Here is a 26,651-nt window from a genome sequence, read left to right as displayed (position 1 = left end):
GTCATCTTATGTCCTCTACAGACCAACAGTTGTGCTCTTACTGCAACAATATTCCTATTACCATTACCAACAATATAACCCACAGATTAAAAGAACTTCTAAACTGCTTAAGCCGACTTAAGAGCCTAGTAATAGACTTCTTAAAGATCACACAATTGGTTAACAAAATATAGTTTACATAATATTGTTATTCTTTACTATTGTAAACTCTGTATCACAACTCTTTAGGTACTATTGTAAACCTTTGCTCCCGTGTCAATGACCAAAGATGTCAAGACACGTTAATTCAAAATAAAAAAAGATATGTGAACACGCATAGGAAGATAAACATAGGGTTCAATGGAACGATTCAAGTACAGGCCTAAAAAAAACAGATGCTAAAAAGAGAAAAATCAAACAAGCGGCTTTAATATTGCTAAATGAGACCAATTGTTTCGCAAATTCCTGCAGAATGCAGTAGGATCTGGTTACCCATATTAAAAGAGGACGTTAATAAAAAAAAAATTATTGGTAAGTCAGTAACATATCGAGGATACATCATTTATGTTTTTAAATAACATACATATAAAATCAGAGTTTCGTGTTTATTGAAAGTCAATTAAATGTAAGACCAAATACTTACCATGTCGAGTATGAGATTTTTCGGATTAAGATGAATCGGATAAATTGTACAATAAAGTTGTCCCAGGAACGCAAAGCAATAATGGCAATATTATTTTAAAGTCGTCTACTTTAAAATGTATAATATATGGCTAAATTGTCAATACGATTTTTTTCTAAAGGGGTAGTTTTTCCCCTGAAAAAGTAAAAACAACCAACGGCAAAAGCCCAAAAGGTAAATGGAGAATAAGTAGAACCTAAATTCAAATTTTGATGCAATTCAGTAACGACATGAAAAATTACACGTTATCGCCGTATTTTACATCCATTTAGGTAGAGATAGTGCAAACACTCCTGACCACGGCGCAGTAGACGAAATTTGGTTTAGTCCCCACTTCCATGCGAAACGCACTGTACTATGCAACGTGAAAGGTAGAACGTAGAACGTTTCAGTTTGGTTAGTATAATGCCACTTACAATAGAACCTTTCTGCCTTTACGTGAATTTTGACTCCGCCTTTCCGCATCTCAATGGTCAGGAGTGTTTGCACTATCTCTACTGGTCTATTCATATTTAGGCTGATTTTAACACCGGAATCGTATTTATTAAAGAAATTTACATCAAAAATGCATTTTTGGATATTTTTTCAACCATGTAGAGCCCGTATGCAAAGAAACTGGAAAATACGGGAAAACATTTTTTTTTCACTTAAAAAAATTGAATTACCTTTATAGATCGCTATTTTGGATCAAAAACTCTGAAATTTAGTAAATCCTTATATTTTATGGTATAGAATACGCCTGTAAAATTTAAGTCAAATCGAGAAGTTGTAGCAAACGTCAGCTAAGCAAAAAGAATTTCAAAGTTATTAAATTATTTTATTGAGAATTAACCACAAAATATAAAATATATTCTTTATTTAGTCTTGCGGCTTTCATATCAGCATAAATAAACCATCAATTTTCAATTATAAATTAAAAGTCAAAAGCGATTAAAAAAGTAAATATAATCTGAAAACCGAAATGTCAAATGAAGATATTATTTTATAATTGGTGGTTTATTCCTAACATGATATATGGCTAAACGTAAAATGTCACGAATAACAACAGTTTTAGAATAATATTACATTCAAACTTAGGACCTAGGTTTACGTGTATGAATATTTGATAAAAACAGTTTTGGCATTTGAGATTCTTTCTAAACTAATTTATATTCCACTGACCTTGTGGTTTATACATAGCATCAGTTTTAGAAATAAAATATTGCATTTGTCATCATTTGCATTTAATTAAAAACTCATCCATTATTTTTTCATAAAGTAGACCATTTTATTAAGGATTATAGTCATAATATAGTGAGATACAAGAAATTATCTGGTCGTAAATCTGGTATGCTGATTGAAAAAGAACCATCCGAAATCCCTAGCCAGCTAAGAATTACATATTTACGTAATAATTGGATCTGCTTATTTAAATATCAATAAAATATGTGTCTATAAGGTCATAGCATCAATTAATAAAATGTTAAAACTATTTTTGTGTAGGTCTAATGTTCAGTGGGGATTTAAATTTAGTTTTTTGCCATTAGTATAAATTTTGGCAGGACCACATTGTCTTTGCATTGTCCCACAGTTGCTTAAACAATCAAAACATCAAAATGAAAGTGGTAAGTGTTAAGACAAACGTTTTTTTTTTTGTTTGCTGAAAAAAAATCATTTCATTGTTTGAAATTATTAGAGAAAACCATTAAGTTTTCCGTAGCTTTGATTACAAAGATCCTAGTTCATCTATTGAAAGTTCATCTAGTTCTAAAATATCTATGCATATCATTTCGAGAAAATTGATCCTCTTCATTTTTGTTCCCTGTCATCGTTCTTGACATCGCTAATACAACGCTAACAAAACAACATATGGGTGAAGACTATTTTTGTGCATTGCTGTACAACGTTTAGTTTTGATTGTGACGTTATCATTTATTTGTCCCAACGAATATCCTCATTTCTACAGTATCATTGGGCAGAAGTAGTATACCACCTTAAAAGTTAGGATGTAAAGTATTGTACTATCGATACTAAGTACCAATAATACATTCTTGTCGAAAGGTGAATAAAATCTTTGTCAATAGAGGAAACCAACTTTAGTTTTGTAATTATTGTTCGTTCTATATTAATTACAAAGATTCTTCAGTATCTTTTTATTTCCGCTGTGCCTGTGTTTTCTTTGCACATACTCTGGCTACTTTGTTCTCATCATTATCTTCATCATCCAGCTTCTCATATTCACTGCTAGACATAAGCTTTCTCCATACTCCTCCAGGAAACTTTACTATTCGTGTGTCATCTTACAATAGCGTCGCTGGTTTTCCTCAGCTTCTCTTATCTTTATCTTCACGGGGTCTCCTTTACAGCAATCTCTTAGTCCATCTAATATCATTGAGGCGTATCTTCCGTAAATCTCTTCTTTTTTATCGCGTTCTGTAAGTTTAATTCCTTATATTAATTTATATACTTTTCGTTTCACGAGATTTATGTGTAAGTACTTTTTGTTTGTTAGATTGTATTTTTTGAGTGAATACTGTAGTTTGCTATTTCTAATTTTAAAATGTCAATTTTTATTTAAAAGGTTTGTTTTTTTTTTGGTATCTTGGTAAAGTATTTTTTTTTTTTTTGTTATATATTTGTCACTAGTTTTTATTCTTTGATTATATCTATATAATTATCGTTGAATATTAATAAAAATATGAAACATTCTCTAGAGAATCTAGTATCTGTTGTGAAGATTACTTTATGTTTTTTAATTGATGATTACCTAGTTCCTTTGAAATTAACCAAAACAACTAGGTTATAATAACAGCACATTATTTTAAAATAATCTTTTTTGAAATCGATTTTCATTTAGTGTATTTTTTAGTTTGCAGATGACTATTTTGGTAAATTTTTTATGTAATTGGGAGAGAATGCTTCAATTTACAACAATAATAAACATTCAGTGATAATATAGAGTTTGTGATGAATTTTTTCGTTAGCTGAAGGACTTAATTTTCTCCTGCATTTTTGAAGTATTTTTTATTCCTGTATTTTTGAAGTATTTTTATTCCTGCTTTATGATATACAATTTTAAAAAATAAAAAAATATTAATAACGTTTCTTTATTTGTAGCTCATTGTTGTCTCAGCTTTAATCGCTGTAGCTTGTGCTGCTGCTTATCCACAATTGCTTCAACACAATTCGCCATTCAAACCTCTGGTTCATGGTGCTGTGCATCCAGTATTGCATCCCGTACCACATCCCGCAGTGCATGCTGTACATCCAGTAGTCCAACCTCAACAACACGTAGCTAGATCTGGTGCCTATGACTCATCCAAAGATGCCAAAGTTTTACGTTACGATAGTGAAAGCAGTGTAGGAAACGAGGGATATAGATTTGCGTAAGTAGAGTTGATTAATGCTTCTTGTTCTTCTCCTTTATCAGCAATTTTGCTTGTTTATTGGCGGATTCAAATGGAGTCGAGCTCAATAACCTGCGGTATGCAGATAATGCAATAGTGTTTTCCAATACCATAAAAGGGCTGCAAAATTTACACAATAACGGAAACAAGAAGAACATATGTACTGGATGTGAACACCAGTAAAACAAAGGTAATGATAATTAGCAAGGAAAACATAACTGGAGCAAATCTGTATGTGAATCAAATTAAAATTAAACGTGTCTCATAGTACAACTACTTGGGAACTATAATCAATGAGTCGTGGGACAATACCCAAGAGATTAAAATGTCGCATCGGAAAGGCAAAAAGTGCATTCTTGACTATAAGCTCTGTATTCAAGAGCCATGACCTTACCTTAGAAACAAAAATAAGACTTCTCAAATGCTACGTGTACTGAGTGCTTCTGTACGAAGTAGAAACGTGGACATTGAAGGTGGAAACTATATCAAAACTTCAAGCTTTTGCTAGGCTTTTGGACGGCTTTTGCCCAGCTCTTTCGACATCACTTTCTGTGATTTTATGTTTCTGCCGTCCTGATTAAACAATAAAAGCTAAAATTAACAAGAGTTAAATGAAATGTTTGGGAATATCTCATCATTAAAGTAAAAAGAAAACTTTCAGAAAGTTACTTTTAGAGATTTTAAATTCAAATGAGTTAGTAGTTTTTCACAAAAACTCACAGTAGATTTATAAAATAAAGTACCTAAGCAAAAATATCTTGAAAGTAAATACAGGGGAAACAGGGTACACTTTGGTAACCTAAAGCTACTATAAAATCCACATTGCTCTCCAAATAAACTAATATTGAGATGCAAACACTTTGATAAGACCAGTTGTTGCATATACTGCTGAAATCAAAGGCATATGAGTCCTACCGTGGAATTTTTATAAAGAAAATACTTAAAATATTATAGGTGTTGGTAAACAAGGGTATGCAGTGATTTTAAACTTCAAGAGTTGAAAAGTTAATAGAACATCGATGCATAGTAAAGTTAAGTTTGTAATATAGAAGTCCTTACATCGTACTTGCGTACTTTAGATGCAAGGAAATAATTCCCATGCACACACACAGTGATCAACCCTGCTCCTAGGAACATGTGTAGTATTTTACAGTGGCATCCACATGTCCAAAGATTAAACCGGTCTCACTTCTGTCTGTGGTTAAACCACCTAACTGTAAGGGTAGCACACATATCGGCTTTTTTCCCTATTTACTTTATTTATTCTATTAGAAGTTAATCTAACATGACTACATGACTGAGGTCCCTAAAAAAAAGTATGTGTTTTTAATAGAGAGCCATCAACTTAAGTTGATGTTTTTCTGTCCGAAATATGTATTCGGTTACTTAGCCACCGATTTGACAAAAATACATTTTGGTCTCCTCGCCGGCTGAGCACCCAAAAGGCCTGGCCATCGAGCCCATGCTTGTCGGACATGACCTCGATGCTCAGTTTTCGCGACTGAGGTCTTTTTCGACCTGCCTTAGGGGCCTAAGCCCAAGCGGCTGTATACAAGATCAGACGGATCTTTTATACTTTACTAATGAATGGATTTAAGTTGCCTGATAGATAAGTTATTCACTTATCGGATAAAAACTCAAATCACATTTGAGATAAAAATTAGATAATATGATAGGAGGCAAGGGTTTTTTTTCTAATTAAATAATAATGCCTCGGAAAGAAAACTTTTATACTAGACAATGAAAAGTGAACAGATGTGGCAAAAAGGAAAGAATTAGATGCAAACAGTGCTCACACTCATTACGGGTTTTGTTGCCGAGGACGATGATCATAATCACAACTTATTTCTAAATCGTTCTATCTTTACTTATTCCAGATATCCAATACTAAATATCTGCGATTACATGTTTAAATAAATCAAATATCCGACATTTCCACTGCAGTGTTCTCCAAGTAACGAATTTCTACTTCTTCTTCTCCTCGGGCTTTTTTTTTATTCTGAGTTCGCCATGAAGTCCAGTCCAACTGTTCTTTTTATGTCATATTGATTTTGTCATTGGCCATACTTCCGCTCCATATAGGGTAATATTCATCACTATTCTCTGAAAGATCTTTTTTTGTATTTTTTGGTTAGATTTTTATTTCATATCACTCCATGGAGTGCCTTTGTAGCTTGTTTTTCCGATACTATTTTAATTTCTCTATCTTTTATATAAGTACCGGCTTATTATTGACCATAAATACTTAAAAGTTATGTATGTAAAAAGTTTGGGTGATAAGCCACATTACCATTTGAGACCTTTTATTGCGGTGATTGTTCTTGTTATTTCACTGCCTCCCAACTTTATTTGCACCCCATTTGTTTTTTTATACTCTTTGTGTTATATTTACCCATTTCTCTTAAACGTGTATTTTTCTCATTGCGTCTCATATTTATTTTCTCAGCACGCTATTATATGGTTTCTATAAGTCGATAAAGGTCATATGTGTTTCAATATTTTTCTCTTTGTTCTTTTCCATCACCTATCTCATGATAAATATGTTATCTAGACACGATCTGGCTTTTCGGAATCCGGCGTATTCTTCGCCACAATAGTCCATGTGTTGTTCTTTTGTTCCTTTTATTACTGTGTAAAATATTTTTGCGATTGAGAGCATTACACTGATCCCTCTATAGTTATTTTGCGACTTTTTGTCACATTTTTTAAAAATGGAGGACATGTAGGTATGATAGATTACACCGATTTAAAAGATGGTTTAAACTAAAACTTCACTAACGAAATCTTACGGTATCGAAACATTATTAGGTACTATTAAGTAGTCGATTTAGTAACGATGCCAAAAATAAACAAAAAAAATGTTGTATTCCCCTGATCCTCCTATTTCATGTATTTATATGAGCCTCAGAATATTTTTGTTAAACGGAAGCCTGTTCTCTAAAGAAAATTGTTGATTAAACATTTTTTTTTAATCGAAAAGTAAAATATTATTTTCATTTTTAGTGTTGAAACCAGCGATGGACAACAAAGAGAAGAACAAGCTGTCCTCGAAAATGCCGGAACTAAGGAGGAATCACTCTCTGTAGTAGGAAGATACTTTTACCCAGGACCTAACGGCGAAACTTTCGAAGTTAACTACGTTGCTGACAAAGACGGCTTCAGAGCTACCGGACCACATCTACCACAACCCGTTCAACCCGTGCATTAAGCCATACAATTGAGTTTTGTTGACATTCAACATCTATGTTTATAATTCAGAAAGTTAATATAAAACAAACTTTTATTTTTCTTTAAAAATTGTTTTTATTTGGACTCAGTTCTGCAGAAAGCGACCAACCCACATTATATCAAAAATAGAGCTAATGTCATTTTTCCACTGCTTTCAACCTATTCTTCATTTTGCAGAAGACGACCAACTGCTATCCTAGCATTTTATAGGAAAAAACGATCATCATTGAAAATGTTTATTTTATAATCACGAATTATTTATTTACAGAAAACATCCAAACCACATGGTTAACAAATAAAATGTACTTCCATCTATTAACTTATTGCAGAACGCATCCAACCCACATGGTCGCCTGCCGCTATTTATTTATCTTTTGACCAAAGTGATGACCAAGTGGGTTGGATGCATTCTGCAAAACAAAAATCTACCACCTAACCTCAAAATCTAGTAAATAATCTTTTCGTCTCGTATTACTATTACTCGTACCTACTACTTAATCGTATTTTTGTTGAAATAATGGACATTTGCTCATAATTTGTTCTTTTAAAGTATTACTAACGAGTACGGAAGTGTGTGTTGTTAAACATGTTAAGAAATCGTGCTGCTAAAATATTGGAATTAGCCAAGAAACAACAGGGTAAGTAATTAATTTTTGATGACTCCAAATTTACTGTATTTCAAACAAAAATAATATTGGGTATTACACGATGTAGTTGACTTTAATTTTCTAAATATATCAACTTTATTACAAAGTTCCAATTTGCAATGATTCCTGTTTTGTTTTAAATAACAGGAAAAAATATAATGCTTATTTTAAAATAATTTATTTAATAAATAAAATTTTAATGGCGTATACCTAGATACTCAGATACAGGGTGTTTCTATATTCGACCAACAACATTCTATCACAGAGAGCTCTCGTTAATTAATGAATTTTGATATAGGAACACAAACCCTTAAAATGCTTAGTTTCTGATATACAGGGTGTTAAAAATTTGAAATAAAAATAAACAATTTGCCATAAATCAAAAATACCTTCAAATTTAATATTCTTTGCAAATTTGGTGACCAACATGCTTTTTAATAAAGTACCTAATATTTTGACATAAAGTTTTGAAACGTTTAACCAGTGGCGCGCTATCGAGTTAGTTGACAAGTTTTATCCCCCCATTTTTACGCCACTAGAGAAAACATTTTTAAACTTGTTTTAAATTCTCTGTTTAGTTTTAGTTAAAAAAGTAATAATCTTTTATGCGAACTGAACAAAGTTTTTATTTTAGATATATTGATTGCTAATCCCGACACTAGTAGAAACACATTGTCTGTTTTGGAATCTGTGAAACACGCTTCGGGCGATGAAAATGGGGGAGCAGAAATTAATGGGCCCGTATTTCTCGAAGAGACAGAACATGAGTTCAGAAATAATGACACTGATAGTATCATCATATATGACCAAAAAAACCAAGATTCTCAGCTTCAAGAATTAGAGACAGTACATGAATTTAGAAATAATGACACTGGCAGTATCATTACATTATACTACCAAGATAACCAAGAATCTCAGCTTCAAGAATTAGAGACAGTACAAGAGTTTAGAAATAATGACACTGATAATATCATCATATTATATGGCCAAGACAATCAAGAATCTTAGTTTCAAGAATTAGTTGATGGTAACTATCTTTTTTCTTATATGTTTTTCTTTTCCTCATAAGTTAATATAAATTTTATGCCTAAAGTTAACTTTTCGACTGCTGCAACAAAATTTTATATCCACTAACACTTATTTTTTATATTACAGATTTTGAAACTATTGGAAACCCAAACTTAACTAGTACTGGAATCCAGAAGTCGTCAGTTACCCTGGATGAAATTTTTACGGATAATAAAGAAAACATGGAAATGCAGAATAAACCAAATAGTAATAGAATTGTTGAAGAAGCAAGCGTTACAAATCCTGACTATGGATCTGATGATTCAGTAGCTGATCCTACGTATGAACCTGCTCGTCATCATAAAGTGGCCGATTCGTTCAGTGAATCAGAAGAAGAACCAAATGAAATAAATACTCGTAAAGGGAGACCTCGAAAGGGAAGAAAAAGAAAATTTGCAGATCAATCTAGAGCCGAAGGAAAAAAAAGTAGAAACAGTAACGTAACCCATTTCGACTACAAAGGACGTAAAACAGAATCAAGAACGTTTATAGATTTCGACTGCCAATGTAAACTAAAGTGTTCACAGTTTGTTTCCGTTGAAGTACGAAAGCAGGAATTCGAAAAATTCTGGGCACTAGAATCGTATAACTGCCAAAATAATTACATAGCGGCTGCGGTTCGCGAAGTCCCAAAGAAAAGAAATTACGGAAGAAATATTGAGAAACGTAATTTCTCTAGATGTTACAACATAACTGATAAAGTCATCTGCAGAGAAATGTTTGTTAAAACATTTGGTATAAGCCCTTGCCGGGTGAACACGGCACTTAAGAAATTTCATGGTCGCGCACCATTAGTAGACCAACGAGGTGTTAATCAAGGCGGTAAGAATAAAACGCCTGATCATAAGTTGGAAGAAGTGATCAATCAGATTAATAGGATCCCAAAATATATTTCCCACTACTTACGGAAGACAACTGACGCAAAATTTTTACCTCCACATGTGACACTTGCCAAAATGTACGAAATGTATTTCAAAGAATGTGATAAACCTGTAAGTATTACCAAATACAAACAAATCTTTTATTCCAACTTTAATTTGCGAACTAAGACGCTGAAAAAGGATACATGCAACGTAGGCGACAGTTTAAAAATGGAAATTAATAATGAAACAAATAACGAGAAGAAACAGAAACTAACTGAAAAACACAGACGACATCTTGATGAGGCTGAAACTGCACAATCCTTGAGAAGAGAAGATTTTAAAAAGGCAAAAGAACTAAATGACTATGAGTGCCTCACTTTTGATTTGGAGAAAACTCTACCACTTCCTAGGATTCCAACTAACATCGTTTTCTATAAGAGACAACTTTGGGTCTACACTGCAGGGGTGCATAGTGGATCAGAAAATCGTGGATACTGTTACGTATGGGCTGAAGGAGTAGCTGGTAGAGGAGCGCAGGAAGTGGGATCATGCTTAATCAGCCACACCCAAAAATATTTGTCATCTGATGTAAAACATTTGATCTTGTGGAGCGATTCGTGTGGGGGGCAGAATCGCAACATCAAAATTACTTTGATATTAAAATATATTTTGCATTCATCCCATAATCTTGAAGATATTACTATAAATTTCTTATGTTCTGGTCATAGTTTTTTGTCAAACGACTCGGATTTCAGTGATATCGAATCGGCTTTAAAACACCAGCAACGAATGTATTTGCCTTCAGATTACATAAATGTCATGAAAGAGTGCAGAAAGAAAAATCCACTTGTAGTCACTGAACTGACTTCGAAAGACTTTTGGGTACATCATCCATAGAAAGCAATATAACCAACAGAAAAGTATCTGTTGATGGTGACAAAATTAACTGGCTTACTATACGATCTATCAAGATAACAAAAAATGAACCTTTTTCATTATTCATTCAGCAGAACAGTTTTGACAGTCCCATTAAAGAGGTTAATATAAAAAAGATAACGCGAGGGCGACAGCTTCAAACTCAATCTGATGTATTTTTAAATTTGGTCAAACTGTGGCCTCAAGGGAAACCAATAGCAGAACCGAAGCTTGCAAATTTGCGGGAAATGTACCATCTCTTGCCAGCAGATTGTTTAAGTTTTTATGAAAATTTAACCGGGAATGCAGGCATAGAAGAAGATGTTGATTGCTTTAATACCAATAATTTAGATTTCTGTATTGAAGAAATTTAAATTTTTAATATTGTTATTACCATATAATATGTACATTATATTAAGAATCACTTTTGTCCTTTTTTGTAGTTGAGTCGGAATAATGTTAATAAATAAATCTGAATAACCTGAATTTTTTATTTTGCAGAAAGCATCCAACCCACAAAAAATCAACACAGTATTCAAAAAAAATTTTTTTTATGTTTTCTGCAGTCTATTTCAACGAAGCCTGCGGTGTAAAGTTTATGAAATATTAATATTTTAAACAAAAACAATAATTCATTGTTCATAAAAAAATATTTTCCAATTTTCTGAAGAATACTCTGTTTGTGGGTTGGATGCTTTCTGCAGAACTGGGTCCATTTTTTCTTTATACCTAGTTTTACTCGTTGCGAATGTGAGAAAATAATGTGGATACAATGACTGCAGATAGAATTGATGAATACAAAGTGAAAATAAAATGAACATGTTTAATGATCTCTTATTTGTGTTTTTAACATATTGACTAGCTTATGTATATGTTGCCCTTTTTCTGTATAAGTATAATCATTCCATGCTATTTATTGACTTGTCTCTAATTTTATTCTTATATATTATTTTTATTCTATTCTAACTATTAATATTATCATTCCAACTTTTTTTGTTATTACTAGTTTGTGGTGCAACTGAACTACTCTCCTAAGTTTCTCATCCATATTTTGTAGAAACGCGTATTTTTGTCTTTCGATTAAATGGATATAATGAAAGGCCTATTCTCAGCAGATGTATTCATGGAAGAATTTGAAAAATATTGTAACATTATTATAACAGTAAACATTAGAAAACAAAATCTACTTTAGATTTTTCATAGCCCTTTTGGTTAGAAAAAATGTCTAAAAAATATTTCAGAGAAAAATATATCCTCGAAATAAACAGTTCTACTCCAATGAGTAAACTTTGAAAAAGAGTCAAGATGATCTTCGGAAATATAAAGAAATATTCTCAGTAAGTAGGTATTCCCAAAGTAAATACAGTAGACTCCCTCTATAACGAGAACTGGAATGGAAGACTAATTACCTCGTTATAAGCGGATCTCGTTATATCCAACAACAATAATACTGTGCATACATATGAATATGTAGTTTTCTAAAACATTAACTTTCTATAGTGAAGCCATTCGAAGCAATATAAGATGCTAATAAATATTGTTTGAATGGCGTTTTTGAAAAAAAGTTGTTTACTTTTATTGTCAATGAAATACATTAAAACAAAAAAGAGTTGTTTACTTTTATTGTCAATGATATACGTTAAAACAAAAAGCGTATTTTCAAGAATAACATAAACTACTGCGTCTGCAATTGGAAGAAGTCTGTCATTTTTGAATGCTTTAAATTGTCCAGTATTCTATCTATCATATTTTCTAAGGATGTGAAACAGTTTTATGCTTCTTTTTTTGCGTTTTTTCTTTGGATAAAGTTTCTGACAACCTTTAAAACCCTTTCCAGATCCTCTCTATTAGGACCTATATTATTAGGTGTAAATGGTCAAACCCCTACAATGACACTTGTGAATCATAAATTGTAAATTTCCGACTAATAATCATAAATTCTAAGAAGTTTATTGCGGACGGCAGTTAAAACGGGTATTTATTTATAGCTACAGTCGGGCCAAAACGTAAAAAAACACGTTTTTCAATCTTATTTTCTCTCGTTATAAGCAAATTTACCTCGCTATAGAGGGTTATAGTTCAATAGAAAGTTCACGTTACATCTAATGTACCTCGTTATAAGCGAAAACTCGTAATAACCGTGTTTGTTATAGGGGGAGTATACTGTAATACTGTCGTCTTTTCTTTATAAAAAATTGCTACAATGCCTTCTACTATTGTTGAAAAAGCCTCGTCTTTCCAAAATTACACACATTTCATAAAAAATAAATTAGATAAAGAACGCATTATCCTGTTCTTACAGGACTCGCATGAAAATTTTCTGGCTTTAGATTTTTCTATTACAGAACTGAATAGATAGACGAACAACAAGGTTTTAGGTCGGGAAAATCATGCCGACGCTTTATTCTAATGAATTCATTAGAGTTCATTAGAATAAAGCAAACCGGTATATCTATGTTTCGTGCACCTTAAGAAGGCATTTGACCGAGTTAAATTAACAGATATTATTGTATGCAAGAGAGATACCTCTAGAAATAATCAAAACGATCAAAATATCTACCAAAAAACACAATAAAAGTAAAAGTAAAAGAAGAATTAACTACTCAAGCTGACAGTGGGATAACACAGGCAGATTTTTTGAGTCCTCTATTGTTCAACTTGATTATGGATAAAATAATGAAAAAAGTAAAAACGAAAAAAGTATACCAAAGAGGAAAAAAATAACTTAAAATAATCTGCTATGCAGATGACACATGACTACTTTCTGATTCAAAGTAAAGATGATTTACAACGTATGCTACACCACTTTAATATAACCGCCAGAACGTTTAACATGCTAATTTCCACAAAGAAGACAAAATGCATGGATATAACAGCAAATTTACTAAGATGTAAATTGGAGCTGGAAGGTCAGATAATAGAACAAGTGATAGAATAGTTTAAATATCTAGGCAACATATTTTCTAGCTAGGAAAAGCTCGAAACTTAAGTAAAAGGTCAAGTGAATAGAGCAAACAGAGCCGCAGGTTAGCTGAATGAAATAATATGGAGAAATAAAAATATCCGGAAAGAAATGAAAGGAAGAATTTACAAAACAGTCATCAGACCAATAATGACATACGCGATCTGCTGTTTGGGGCAAACTATACTTTTGTCGAATTATATTAATGTTATATTAACAGATCAACTAACTACGGCTTAGAAACCCGTTTTTAACGACAAAATAATTTGCTTGCTACCGCTTGGTTACATTTTTTGACATGTGATGTATTGTAATACAGAACCGAGACCTAATTGTAGGATATTTAAATATTTTATTTTATTAAGTAATAGAAGGTAAACATTAGGCATAAAATACAAAAATATTTCTTCATGTAAGTGCAAAATTAAAACTTATTTATGCAACAAATTTTAATACAATAATCTGCAATATGCAGGAATAAACTCTTTTAGTTCTTGTAAATGGGCATACTTAGTACGCTCAATTGGATACGAGCCTTCGTAAAGATAAGACAATTTATCATTGGTAATAATTGAACGCTGAAGATGAGGCATGTCGTACCCAAGTAACTGATAACTGCAGTTTGTACAAAATTGTTCCATTTGGATTGTATTGGAGAGCGCAGATATCGGTCACCTTGGGTATCCTGTTTTACGGCCAGGCCTTATGCTAAAATGAAAATTTGACTTAAACCTTTCAAAATCTGTGTTCGTCAATTCAACTACTTAAAAAGGAGAGCGAGTATAATACGCAAATAATCAAAAAGGAGGCAGATTTCCTTTCTGCGTCTCAACTTTCGTTCTATTAGACTATGTACTGAGTCTACCTCCATTTGGGTATGCCCTACTTCCAGTAATGCTCCAAATAATGATCTTTGTAGGACACTGTTCACTAATCTTTTGGTTCAGGATGGATGTAAAAATATTACCTCCTTGGCTCTCCTGCCATACAAAGCAGGTAACTGTCTTATCTCTTAGGTCATAGTAGGTCCAGTTATGCACCTTTATCTTTGTTTTGTAGTATTTGCTGCAGTATTTAATCGAGGAGCTAAAAGCTGCTTGAAGATCTACTACAAAAACTAAAATATTCTCACTTTTTGACACTCGGTTTTGTCATTTTCTTTTTCTTGTCGAGCTGTAGATTTCCCAAGTAGGTAAGACTGGTAAACTTCTTTGCACTGATCTTTCTTTGGTGTCCATATTTCTAAATTTAGCTTTTTGAATACTTTGCAAAAAGTAGTCCATGATGCTGTCTTTTTGCCTGCTTCCCGACACTTTTCTTGATACATCCGATAAACCTGTCTGTAGCTATTCGTAGTTGAAGTTCTACAGTAATGAGACTCTAAGTGTGATAAAGTTGAAAGAAACTCTTCAACGTCTTTTGAACCACCTTGAATATGCTCTTTTGATTCCTGAGTACCAGTATTGCTTGAATGATCCTTGTGATTTTCCGTTATCCAGTTCCGTATTGTTTTTTCTCCAATACCTAAAGTACATAAAAACATAGCTTTGCAAACCTGTTTTTTGGATTCAGTATTTTGGAATGAATCATCTTGCTGATAATTCTCACAAATAGTATTTCAAACTAACCTTCTTTCGTTTATCTTGTTCTGTTGTTGTGTGTCGATATTTAGGTTTCACTGAAAGAACTAGAGCCTTTACAAATGATTTTTTTGCTTCCCAAGAACTTACTTTCCAAAAGTCCTCGAACAAATTTTGCCTCTGAGAGTCGGTTATTTCACAATATTGAAAAGGTTGCCTTGGTCCCCCTTTGTTCGGGATTTTGTCGGTGCCCATTGCATTTCGGCCCTATCTGTCGCTCATTTTTTAACATTTTGCTTGTAAACTCCTCATCATTATTTTTAAATCCTTTATAAGGCCTTTCCATGAAGTCTTTAATCTGCATTATTATTTCTTTTCCACATTTTTCTATATAATTGATATATTTAAGTAAAAATATTAAGCTAGAATTTTTAGTTTAGGATGTCTAATTCTTAATCAATCAAAATATTATGTAAAATATTCGTAAATGAGTGACTTACCTTTCATAACAAAATGATAAGAACTTTTAAAGCACTAAATGCAAATAGTTCTAGTATATTTCTGTTTTACAATCAACAAAAACACTCAAAAACAAACCAACGTGACTTTTTGCTCTGAAATGTTTGACATACGTCTGATTGCAGCAACCAATTTAACACCATAACTGTATAAGATATATTAGTTGGATACGCGCGCTCCATTAATATGTCGTATTTACATGAGATTTTGGAGTATGCTAGAATAGATGATTTTGGTTTGGAGAATGCCTTAAACTGAAAAGTAAATAATTTTGACATACAACCTATTGCAGTAACAGTGACGATATGCAAGGTGGAGAACATTAAGAACTGGGTAAGAAATAGAATAGTAGAATAAAACGATCATATAAGCCAAATGACAACAAATAAAGTAGAAAGGACGGCAAGAGACGGTTTCCCAATAGAAATACAATCAGTATGAAAACCATAAAAACTATGGAATGACAACTTACGGAAGGCACACTGAAAAACAGACAGTCATGTCTGTATAAAAAGAAGAAGAAGAAGAAGAAGAAGTAAAACTATATAGCTCTTGACAAAATAAGAAAGATTTAAGTCCCAGGCTCGACAATATTTTGTAGCGTTTCTAATAGCTCTTCCAATATCGGCAAAGCATTTAATAAATATTTTCAATAAAAGCTGACAATATTTCTCACAATTTTTCTCCTAACAATATGATTTTAAACTCTGTCTCTGAGGGTTATAACCAACATTGACTTTTCCATTGCTCTCGGTGCCACTTATATTTTATTGAATACTTTTCTGGTAATAGTCAATTTTACATACGTTAGAACTGGGAATACCCAGTGATCCATGACCTTCCTTTTCTCGCACATAAGAATATTTGATCTAAAGACTTCCGTTAGTTTTTCGTAAGCTGCCCATGTTAGTTCTATTCTACTGTTTAACTTCGTTGGCCTAAGTGTTTTTCCTAATTTATTCTCGTTGCCCAGATACATGTATGTATACACTTGTTTAATTTGCCTGCCATGAGTTGAAATGTTTTATACCATTAAATGGTTGATTATGAATTATATCTTAGAAAAGTTACTTTTAAGCCAAACTTGTGTACTAGAGCCCTAAAAGTTATGAAAAAGTTGCCAGGCATGGTCTACCCCGTCTGCAATAATAACTATGTCGTCTGTAAACCTCAAGATTTTCTGAAACTATCCATTTATGTTGACTACAATATTTTCCCAATTATTGCTTCTCATAGTACTCTGTAACAAAGCGGTAAATGGGTTAGAAGAGATGGTGTCTCCTTACCTCATACCCGTTTCCAAGGGAAATGTGTTTGTGTTATCACAGTACGTTCTCTTTGCAGCTGTTGCTCTCTTATATATTTAACCGGACAAACTTAATTTCAGGACAAACTAGTTTCGCATAGACTAAACTAGTTATTCCTATATACAATACAATTTATTGGTATAGCCTGGTCCAAACTGATTCGTCCTAAATCTGATGGGATAAACCAGCTTAGGCTAAATCAAAGTAGTACTTAGTCCTGATATAAATACGCACACTTCAGGATAAAGTAGTAGTAGTACAAATATTTAGTAAACCTACCAAGTCAAAATAAACAGATAAACTGAATAAAAACTGAATAAAGTCTGCCATTGGAAAAATAATCAGTTTTATTAAAACGGTAATGATTCGTCGTTAAAACTAATGGGCATATGATAATACAAAAAATAATATTATTACACATGATAAGTAGTTTTTATTATTATTTTTTTATTTTAAATGGATATTTACAATCTACGCATAAACAGTACACTAAGTAATTAGTAAATGTGATGACAATATTGACTTGATTTGGGTACTGTCCAGCGACAGTTCTGGCCAAGTCCTCTTCAGTCTTCGTTAATCCGTTGGTGGCTGACATGATTCACTGATAATATGGCTGTGGTGCGTTGCTTTACGAATTTTGGCCTTGTTGACTTAAAGTGATATGACATCTTTTTAGGTCATTGTGGATGGTTGCATTGATCACATACCAAGGGACGTTAGCTATCATAGGCAGTATTTTTGATTGGAAGGTCTGCAAAATTTTTAATGTTGGAACGCTTGCTACAGCCCCAGAGTTCTACGCTGTAAGTCCATATTGGTTTAAGTATGACTTTGTAAAGCAGTATTTAGTTCTCCAATGACAGTTGTGACTTTCTGCCAAGTAACCAATTCATTTGTTTTAATTTTATATTGAGTTTGGTTTTTTTTGGCGTTAATATGTTGTCTCCAGGTGAGCTTTCGGTCCAAATGCAACCCAAGGTATTTTACAACGTCTATAGTAGGAATGGGGCATTGTTTAGACATAGGAGCATAGGAGCATTGTTTAGACTAACTTGTGGGCAAGTACATCCTCTTGTTGTAAACGTGATTTCGGCTGATTTTTCGTTGACTTTAATTTTCCATTTTGTCGACCAATTCTCTAATGTCTGCAAGTAATTTTGCAGCTTTTCAGATGCTATGTCTGGGGGTTTTTGTTTGAAACTAAAACGGCTGTATCATCGGTAAAAGTCACTACTGTGACGTCATCTGTAGTGGGTATGTCAGCAGTAAAGAGCAGATACAGGAAGGGACCAAGGACACTTCCCTAAGGAACTCCGGATTAGATTGAGTGATAGGTTGAGAAATCATTATTGACTTTTACTTGAAACGGACGTTAGTTAATATAGGACTTCAGGAACTGAATATCGAGAAATACTGAGGCACACATAGTCTTTTCTTTTAAACTTTTCTTGATTTTGTTACTATTCTATAACACTGTTGGATTTATTGGAGGGTTTTACCACTGAGAGAAAGATTTTATTGGAGGAGATAGTTGAGAGGCTGTATCTAGATATTCGCTACTTATATCATCGTTTATGTTTTGAACTAAATTTGAAGTAAATATATTTCCTAAATATTCTGCAAATACATTAGTTTTTTCATTGCCAGTCTGGGCCCAACTTCTATCAGGTTTTCTTTTTGGAGGAATTGGTAGTCCCGATTTCTTACATTTTTAGTTGCTCTTCATATAGAGTGGTCATCTGAAGAGAGATTGTTAATATAAAAATTGAAGGTGTCATTACGAGCTTTATTTAGGTCAAAACGACCAAGTTCGCGGAACTTAAGCATAGAGGTAACGTACCGACAAACGTGGGGCTTGAGGGCTGAGTGACCGAGGAAACACTATCCGGGCGGGGGGTCACCGACTTAGGTCAGTGACTCGCTGTCCTGAACACACATTTTGGGACACAAGTCATAAAATAATTACATTTAGTCATTCATAGGGAGAAAAGCTCTTCTAGCTAGCCCTAAAATCAGGTGGCTGAGCCACCTAAAGTAAAACAGACGATATCCCATTACCCAGGGCATCCAAAGTAACTTTCACTACAAAGCCTCCTCATTTGTTAAGTCTTGTGATGGGGAGGGGTAGTTGGTTATAGCTTGGGAGTCTGATAGGTACCACTCCATTACCGAATGTGACCGGTTTGATCTTCGGACATATGGGTTCCAGTGTTCCATTGAAACACACATGTCACTCAGAGCTGGGGTTCTACAAAAATTGTTGTATGTGTACTGGCTTTATTTAGGACTGACTTTAGCTGGTGTGTTAGTCTATTAAGCTGTCTCTTATCGAGTGGATTTCGAGACCTTTGCCATTTTGCACGCGCTTTTCTTTTTTCGGTTAGAATTTGTTTAATATGTAACGGCACATTGTTGTCTTCAGGATTACCCTTTTTACTTACATGAGTAGATTTCCAAGCAGTGTTTTGTATTACAGCCGTTAGCTTTTGTACTGCCAAATTCAAGCACATCATATTCTTTTATTCGGTGATCTAACGTTATATTCTATTTAATGATATTTTCAAATTGTTCCCAATTTGTTTTTTTGTAAGATAGTCTTAATGGTTGTTGATTGTATATTATAGTTGTACTTAATAATATTATGATAGCACTGTGGTTCGAACTTAAGTCAGAACTAGGCTCTATTTTGAATGCGTGTTAGGTAAACCTTTAAATGTTGCAAAATCTAGAAGATCCGGAATTTTGTTGTTATCTGCTGGCCAGTATGTTGGTTGTCCTGTGGATGATGAGAATGAATTGTTTTTCTGTAATGATCGATTTAGATTTCTACCTTTCGATGTAGTTAGTCGTCATCCCCATAGAGTATTTTTGGCATTCAAATCGCCTGCTACAAGGAAGTGTGAGCTAAAGGTTTGGAAGAAGCTGTCGTATTGTTCAACTAGGATATTATAGGGAGGTGAATAAATAGCTGCGATCATGGTAGTTTTTATAAAATCAATAATTATACCTCCGTTATTAAAATTATTATTTATTTTTACATGGTGTGCTTTGGTGGCATATATAACTGCAGGGTATCATTTTGTTTTTGCACTTATATCTCTTTGTTGAACAGTTTTTGTTGTAGCTGCATGTGAAAAAAACCTTGTACTAATCCAACTGAATATCTTGTAGCTGCAACCCTTAACGATATTTCACAGCCTTGGTTTACATTTCTGTTACCTCTTAAAAAATTAAAAACATCTTAGCTAAGTACATGAATACTTCAAAAATTTAGAAAAATTATTAAGTAAGAAAAAAACGTTGGCTGTCAAAAGCTTATCGTCCAAACGAGTTATTTTTTTTGAACCTATTCTCTATCCTTCCATTGTTGGATGTAGGTTTCCCCCAGTTCTCTCCATCTTTCCCTATCTTGAGCTGTTCTCTGCCATGTGGGACCTCTTTGTTTCCTGATGTCATCTTTCCACCTTATCTGTGGTCTGTCTCTTGATCTCTTTGCATTGTATGGACGCCACTTTCCGATGGCATTGTTCCATCGTCCGTCTTGGAGACGTTCATTGTGTCCAGCACATTTCCATTTCAGTTTTGCTGCTTGTTCTGTTAGCTCTGATTGCTTGTCTTAGATAGATATACTCATTTACCTGTTCTATTTTTTCTGTTTGTATTTTTATTGCCTCTTGGTCTTCCGTGTTTGTCATTACTTTTGTTTTGTTGAAGTTAATTTTTAGGCCTTTTTGCAATGATTTTTCATGAAGTTCATTCAGCATTAATTCTAGTTCTTGTCGTTCCGAGGAGATCAGGAGTATATCATCCGCATATCTAAGGTGATTTAGGTACTTTCCGTTAATACATATTCCTCTGTTTTCCCAATCTGTTGATTTTATTATATCTTCGAGGGTCAAGGTAAACAGTTTAGGTAAAATTATATCGCCTTGTCGGACTCCTCGTTTAACTTTTATATTATCCGTTATTAATTTGTCGTCGAGAATTACGGTCATGGTTGCGTTTTGGTAAATATTATGTATCAATTGTCGGTATCTTGAATCTATGCTACTATTGACCAGAGCTTCTTCCACCGCCCAGTGTTCAATGCTGTCGAAAGCCTTTTCATAATCTACGAATGCTAAGTACAGCGGAAGGTTGTATTCATTGGTTTTCTCAATTAAGATTTTAAGCGCATGTAGATGGTCGATTGTGCTGTATCCTTTTCTGAATCCGGCCTGTTCGACTGGTTGGTAGTTATTAAGTTTATAGGTTAGTCGGTTGTTTATTATTCTTGTGAAGGTTTTATATAGTTGTTACAAAAGGGAAATAGGACGGTAGTTGTTTAGGTCTGTTCGGTCTCCTTTCTTATGTATTAAGATTGTGTTGGCATTTCTCCATTGTTGAGGTATTTTACCTTCGAACAGACATTTGTTGAACAGTATTTTTACCTTTTTTTTATCGTGTCTCCTTCTTCTTTTAGCAGTTCCGCCAGTATTTTGTCTTCACCGGCCGCTAAACGAGTCATTACGATGCCATAATAAGTAAACATGCTACAGTTAGAAAAGTAAGTGTTGGCTAGACCATACTAGACTGGAAAAGTGAAGCAAAAAAATCGAAAAACTGTCTGGAGCCTGACATTTCAAATTTAGCAACGCGAAACGATTTATATTTTATTAAAAGAAACACACGGTTTTAATTAAAGGTGAGACCAATTACTTAAGTGACACAGAAATGCCTAGTTGAGTTGTTTGTAAAAAAAATATTCGTTTTCCTCCATTCCACCAGGTAAAGTAACACTAAGCAACAAACTTAAAGGCAATAAAGCTTATTATTAAATTATTAGTTTGTTGGATAAGCATTATGGTGAAGACTGGAGAAAACTATCAGAACTAGACTTCTACAATTACATCCTAAAGCAAACTGCTGTAAGTACAGTAAGAATTGAAAGTGACCAAGATTTATTTGCAAAACTTTCTCTTTGAGAAAAACAAAATTTTTTTTTAAATCTATGAAAGATTTTAATTTACAATAATCATTACTTATTATTAATGGATATATTGTATTGGCTAAAAATGTAATAATTCAAAATATAATTTACATGAAAACTACAATGTTTTTTGTTGCTGCTGAAAAGAAAATCAAATAGCAAACAGGAAGTTTTGCAAATAACGGCCTCATGTACATACTAGAAAATATTGTTAAATGACATTTCAACACCGAAAACGACAGCAAGCATAATTTTTCCAAATAATTACCCAATTAAAAATGCACACATTTCTATTATGTTGTGCAAAACGAAATAACTGAAGGCAATGAAGTATTTTAACCTTTACACAAATATCATAAAAAGGTTAAACAAAGAATAAAAGAAACAGTTGTAATTTACTAATAGAATAATGGAGTGCGTGATGGTAAACGCCAATTAAGTTCAGTGAATACCCGTATTGATTTGTTCGATTAACTGTTATTTCTTTATCTAGTATACCGAGTGGTAGAAAACTCTTTAAAACAGTAACGTTAATATATTTGCAGCGTTTATTTGAAAAACAACACTTGTCCACAAATTAAAATTTTGTCAAATCAAGAAAAACTGCCCAGCTTCAATTTATTTCAAATCTTACTTTTACTAAGATATTCATTGAAAGGAATGTGGATATCAAAATACATTCCAATAATATGTACAAGTTAATTTCATACTTTATTGATATTTTAAACAAAAATCGGTAGAAACTAGTAAAATATATTAGAAAATGAACAGATATAATATCCTTGTAAAAATAACAAAAAATGATATGAAATGATATCTATTAGCCACCACTGCTATTATCATCGCTAAATAGGTCTACGACTGGAGTATGGTCCTTGCTTTCCCCGGATTCTGGTTCTAGATTAAGATAAAATTCTTTATTTTACCCTAGAACCACACGGTTACGTCGGATCCGACATCGAGTCTGACATTTTATGCGAATGGTACAATGAACACTAGGTATGATATATACTTAATGTTCCAAAATCGATTCGCGTCGCGCAATACGTAGTCAAGACCGCTTCTTCACGCAACATTTGAATGTAGTTGTATAGGAAAGACTTTTAATTTTAAGTGTTTTTTATATTATTCGGCTAATTTAATTATAGTAATTATAAAGAGATGATAAAATTATGTTATTATAATATTTAATCATAAATAAAATTTTGAAGTTAACTTAACTTTATTGATTTTTGGTTCAGTTATTTTGTTAACATAGATATCCTTTATAAAACAAGTTTTAATTATCTTTGCTTACACGCAGGTACAGGTTAACCAACTTATACTCCAAAGTTTGATATTTCAAATGTTTAAAAGATACAAAAAAGTGGTAATGAAGGTACACAAAATTTGTATGTATATACTGAACTTAACACAAAATCAAAATAAATAATGATAAAGTCAACTTTATTTAGATCGAATGAGCTAGCTGGGCATCGACTATGAGTGTATTAGTGAGGTCACACAATATTTTAAATGACATCTCTTGTAATTTTCACACATAAAATTATTTTGGTATTGTTTAATAATGATACCATTATATATTTTAATATTAATAACATGATTAAACAAAGAAAAATATGTTATTTTGGAAGATGCTAAATTGATTTCCTCCGAAACAGATCTTATTGCAAATTGCATAGCAGGCTGAGGCTAGTTTCTTATACAAATCGATATGAAAGAACAATTTAAGGTTGCTGTCTAAAAAAATAACAAACAATTTTACAGTAACATGTTAAAAAGTTTTAAACTGATATATTCATATGAATTCTGGGTCTTCGTTAATCTACAAAATGAAAGATATTATAATGGAGTTTTTTCTAGTTGCATAACTATGCACATCACTCAGTTTATTCAAATTTTTTTAAAAGCACCTATTTTTAACACATAACAAACATTCAAAAATAGCGATGGTTCATGAAGAATAAAAATTAATTAATGCAGAGCTAGGTGAATTATTGCAGAGAGCAGATATCGAAGTCGATATTTATTGTGTTTTGCGTTTGAACTAATTTGTGCCTTATTTTCATATTATTGTATTGTTTGGTAAGTAAATTTTGCATATATTAATCGGTGGGTTATAGTAATGTGTATATTTTTTATTTTTGCTAAATTTAAAAATAAATAGATCTAAAATACCATATTGAATTATAAATCAGATTTTTCTTTATTGTAATCTATTTTGTTTTTATTTCAGTAAAACTGCATGGAAATGAGTTACAGTGAATCAAAATAAGCAACTCTACTACTATTTAGCTATAATGTGCGTATATTATTAGTATATGTATGAAAACAAAAATAAATATTTCGCCTGAACCCCCAGGAAAAGTAAAGGTTTTACGCTACTGAAAATATATTTTTTTTTCAACTATAACCATTTTTAAAAAAAAAATTCGATCATTTTTGACCATTATTTCAAAATTAATGTGTACGTTAAGCTGTAATAATCATAATAATGGGTTCGAGCGGTCTTGACTACGTCACACTCCTGGGTCAACTGTCAAATGTCATGCGCAATATCATACCTTGTATTCATTGTACCATGTTTTATGCGTATAAGGTAGTGGGGTGGGGTTGGCGTCTACTGCCGTCAGCTGCCGTCTACCTAGTACCCGTATCACAGAATACTAATCACAACCAGAAGCGAAACGGAGGGCTTTTTCGCAATCCAAATTTCTTTGCGCATGTGCGAAATCCGCCATGTTTTATGTAGTTTTGATGTCTTGTTTGTTTATGTATTGAGAAGTGTTTGGTGTTTATTTTTTAATAGTTAGTATAATTAATTTAGTTAGTTATTTAGTTAGTTAGTTAATTTAATATATTTGTGAAATAAACTTATTGTGATGGCTGCACCAAAGGGAGGATTTTATTGTGTTGTTCATGGGTGCCCATCGAAAACTGGTGAAGGAATTAGTCTCTTTTCAATACCGACTGATCGTAGCAGGTAAACAAATTAAATTTTAAATTCAAACGTATTACAAATGTTGTCTGAATGTTTATATTTTAGTTAAATACACTTGTTTTTAGAGCTGAATTATGGCTGAAAGCGGCCAATAGGTATGATCTGCTTTCCAAACATGTTAAATTGCATACAAATTATAAAATGTGCGAGAAACATTTCGAACCGGCGTACATGTACAAAGGAAACACAAGGAAGAGATTATTTCAACAAGCGCATCCAACGATTTTCTCACATACTCTTCAGTATTTAAAACACACAGACGAACCATTAAAGAAAGTCATAAGGCTGGAAGGTAGATAATTTTTATTTATTCACAATTATAGTGCTTTATTATAAAAGTCATATAAAAATCAGTATCTACTTACAACTATATACAAAGTTGTTTGTTGTTTTTCATAATAGGTATAAACAAGATCTGGAATTGTGAAATTTAATGATCTTTTATCAGCCTTATTAAGAACATATATCTTATGGTTACATACTGAGTAATATTTATGTTGTGGTTTTAGGTATAACAGAAATAGATATTGTGCAGCCAGTTGCCATTAAAAATCCAATTGATGATAACCATAGTATAACTGATACTTTGATGGAAGAGTTTCTGTTAACAGGTAATTTTATTTATTGTTCCCACAACTGTATTATGCATTCAACTAATCACTAATAAGCATTAACATATCTACTTTGAACGTTTATATGTTATTTGGTTATTAAATATATTTTTATATTTCAGATGTTAATAGGCAGGAAGTGTCTAGCCCACCTAGGCCCCATACTCCAGAATGTTTCACAGCTGAAACACAAACCCCCTCCAAGTTGTCGGGAGGTACACCCAGGAAAAAGAAGCTAAGATTAAAAATAAAAAAATTGCGTGCAAGTGCAAAGAAAGCATATGCGTCTTCCAAACAGAAGGAAGACAATAAATCTTTAAAAAAATTTTTTCAAATGTGACAAATTTTTAAACAAATCGCTAGCACAAATAGTGAAAGCTCAAGCAATTTTGAAAACTAAATGTCCAAAAAGTAGAAGGTATTCTGATAAATATAAACAATTTGCATTAACACTATATTTTTTGGGCCCAAGAGCCTATGCTTTTATGATAAGAATATTGTATTTGCCCTCAAAACGAAGTCTTCAAAAAGTTACTGAAAATTTGGTCTGTAAACCTGGTTTGAATAATGACCAAATATTTGATGCCCTAAAGTTAAAAGTGAACACAATGTTAGATCAGGACAAGCACTGTAGTATTTGTATTGATGAAATGTCTATTAAAAGTAATTTATTTTTTGATACAGGTCGTGATGAGATTGTTGGTCTATATGATATAGAAAATGGGAAAAAGGAATCAATAATTGCACAAAATGTACTTGTGAAAATGGTTCGAGGCTTATATTCAAATTGGAAACAACAACTAGCATATTTCTTTGTAAACAGTACCTTTGAAGCAAATCACCTTCTTCCTATTATAAAAGAATGTATTTCTTAACTATTTCAATCAGGTTTATATGTGAATTGTCTTGTTACTGATATGGGATCAAATTT

The 26,651-nt window shown here is 32.6% G+C and overlaps 2 protein-coding genes across 2 annotated transcripts; both read left to right on the top strand.

Annotated features, from left to right (window-relative positions):
* Positions 1–2,106: 2,106 nt before the first annotated feature.
* Positions 2,107–7,344, top strand: LOC140445342 (flexible cuticle protein 12-like). The gene is made up of 3 exons (XM_072537314.1): positions 2,107–2,265; positions 3,758–4,026; positions 7,051–7,344. Exons 1-3 carry the CDS (start codon positions 2,257–2,259, stop codon positions 7,253–7,255), a joined length of 483 nt encoding a protein of 160 aa, XP_072393415.1. The 5' UTR covers positions 2,107–2,256; the 3' UTR covers positions 7,256–7,344.
* Positions 7,345–24,956: 17,612 nt separating this feature from the next.
* On the top strand, positions 24,957–26,060 carry LOC140446372 (uncharacterized). Its single transcript, XM_072538915.1, has 4 exons — positions 24,957–25,091; positions 25,175–25,401; positions 25,619–25,720; positions 25,843–26,060. Exons 1-4 carry the CDS (start codon positions 24,991–24,993, stop codon positions 26,058–26,060), a joined length of 648 nt encoding a protein of 215 aa, XP_072395016.1. The 5' UTR covers positions 24,957–24,990.
* The last annotated feature ends 591 nt before the right edge of the window (positions 26,061–26,651 follow it).

The sequence above is a fragment of the Diabrotica undecimpunctata genome, chromosome 7, assembly GCF_040954645.1.
Source record: "Diabrotica undecimpunctata isolate CICGRU chromosome 7, icDiaUnde3, whole genome shotgun sequence".
NCBI lineage: Eukaryota > Metazoa > Arthropoda > Insecta > Coleoptera > Chrysomelidae > Diabrotica > Diabrotica undecimpunctata.
The sequence above is the reverse complement of the archived record's forward strand: the minus strand, read 5'-3'. Positions and strand labels throughout refer to the sequence as shown.

Excerpts from the sequence above, each read along its gene's own strand:
- LOC140446372 (XM_072538915.1), top strand. The coding sequence starts at position 24,991 with ATGGCTGCACCAAAGGGAGGATTTTATTGTGTTGTTCATGGGTGCCCA. Across the intron at positions 25,402-25,618 it reads GAAAGTCATAAGGCTGGAAG|GTATAACAGAAATAGATATT; the intron begins GTAGATAATTTT and ends TTGTGGTTTTAG. Across the intron at positions 25,721-25,842 it reads GGAAGAGTTTCTGTTAACAG|ATGTTAATAGGCAGGAAGTG; the intron begins GTAATTTTATTT and ends TTTATATTTCAG.
- LOC140445342 (XM_072537314.1), top strand. Across the intron at positions 4,027-7,050 it reads AACGAGGGATATAGATTTGC|TGTTGAAACCAGCGATGGAC; the intron begins GTAAGTAGAGTT and ends TTTCATTTTTAG.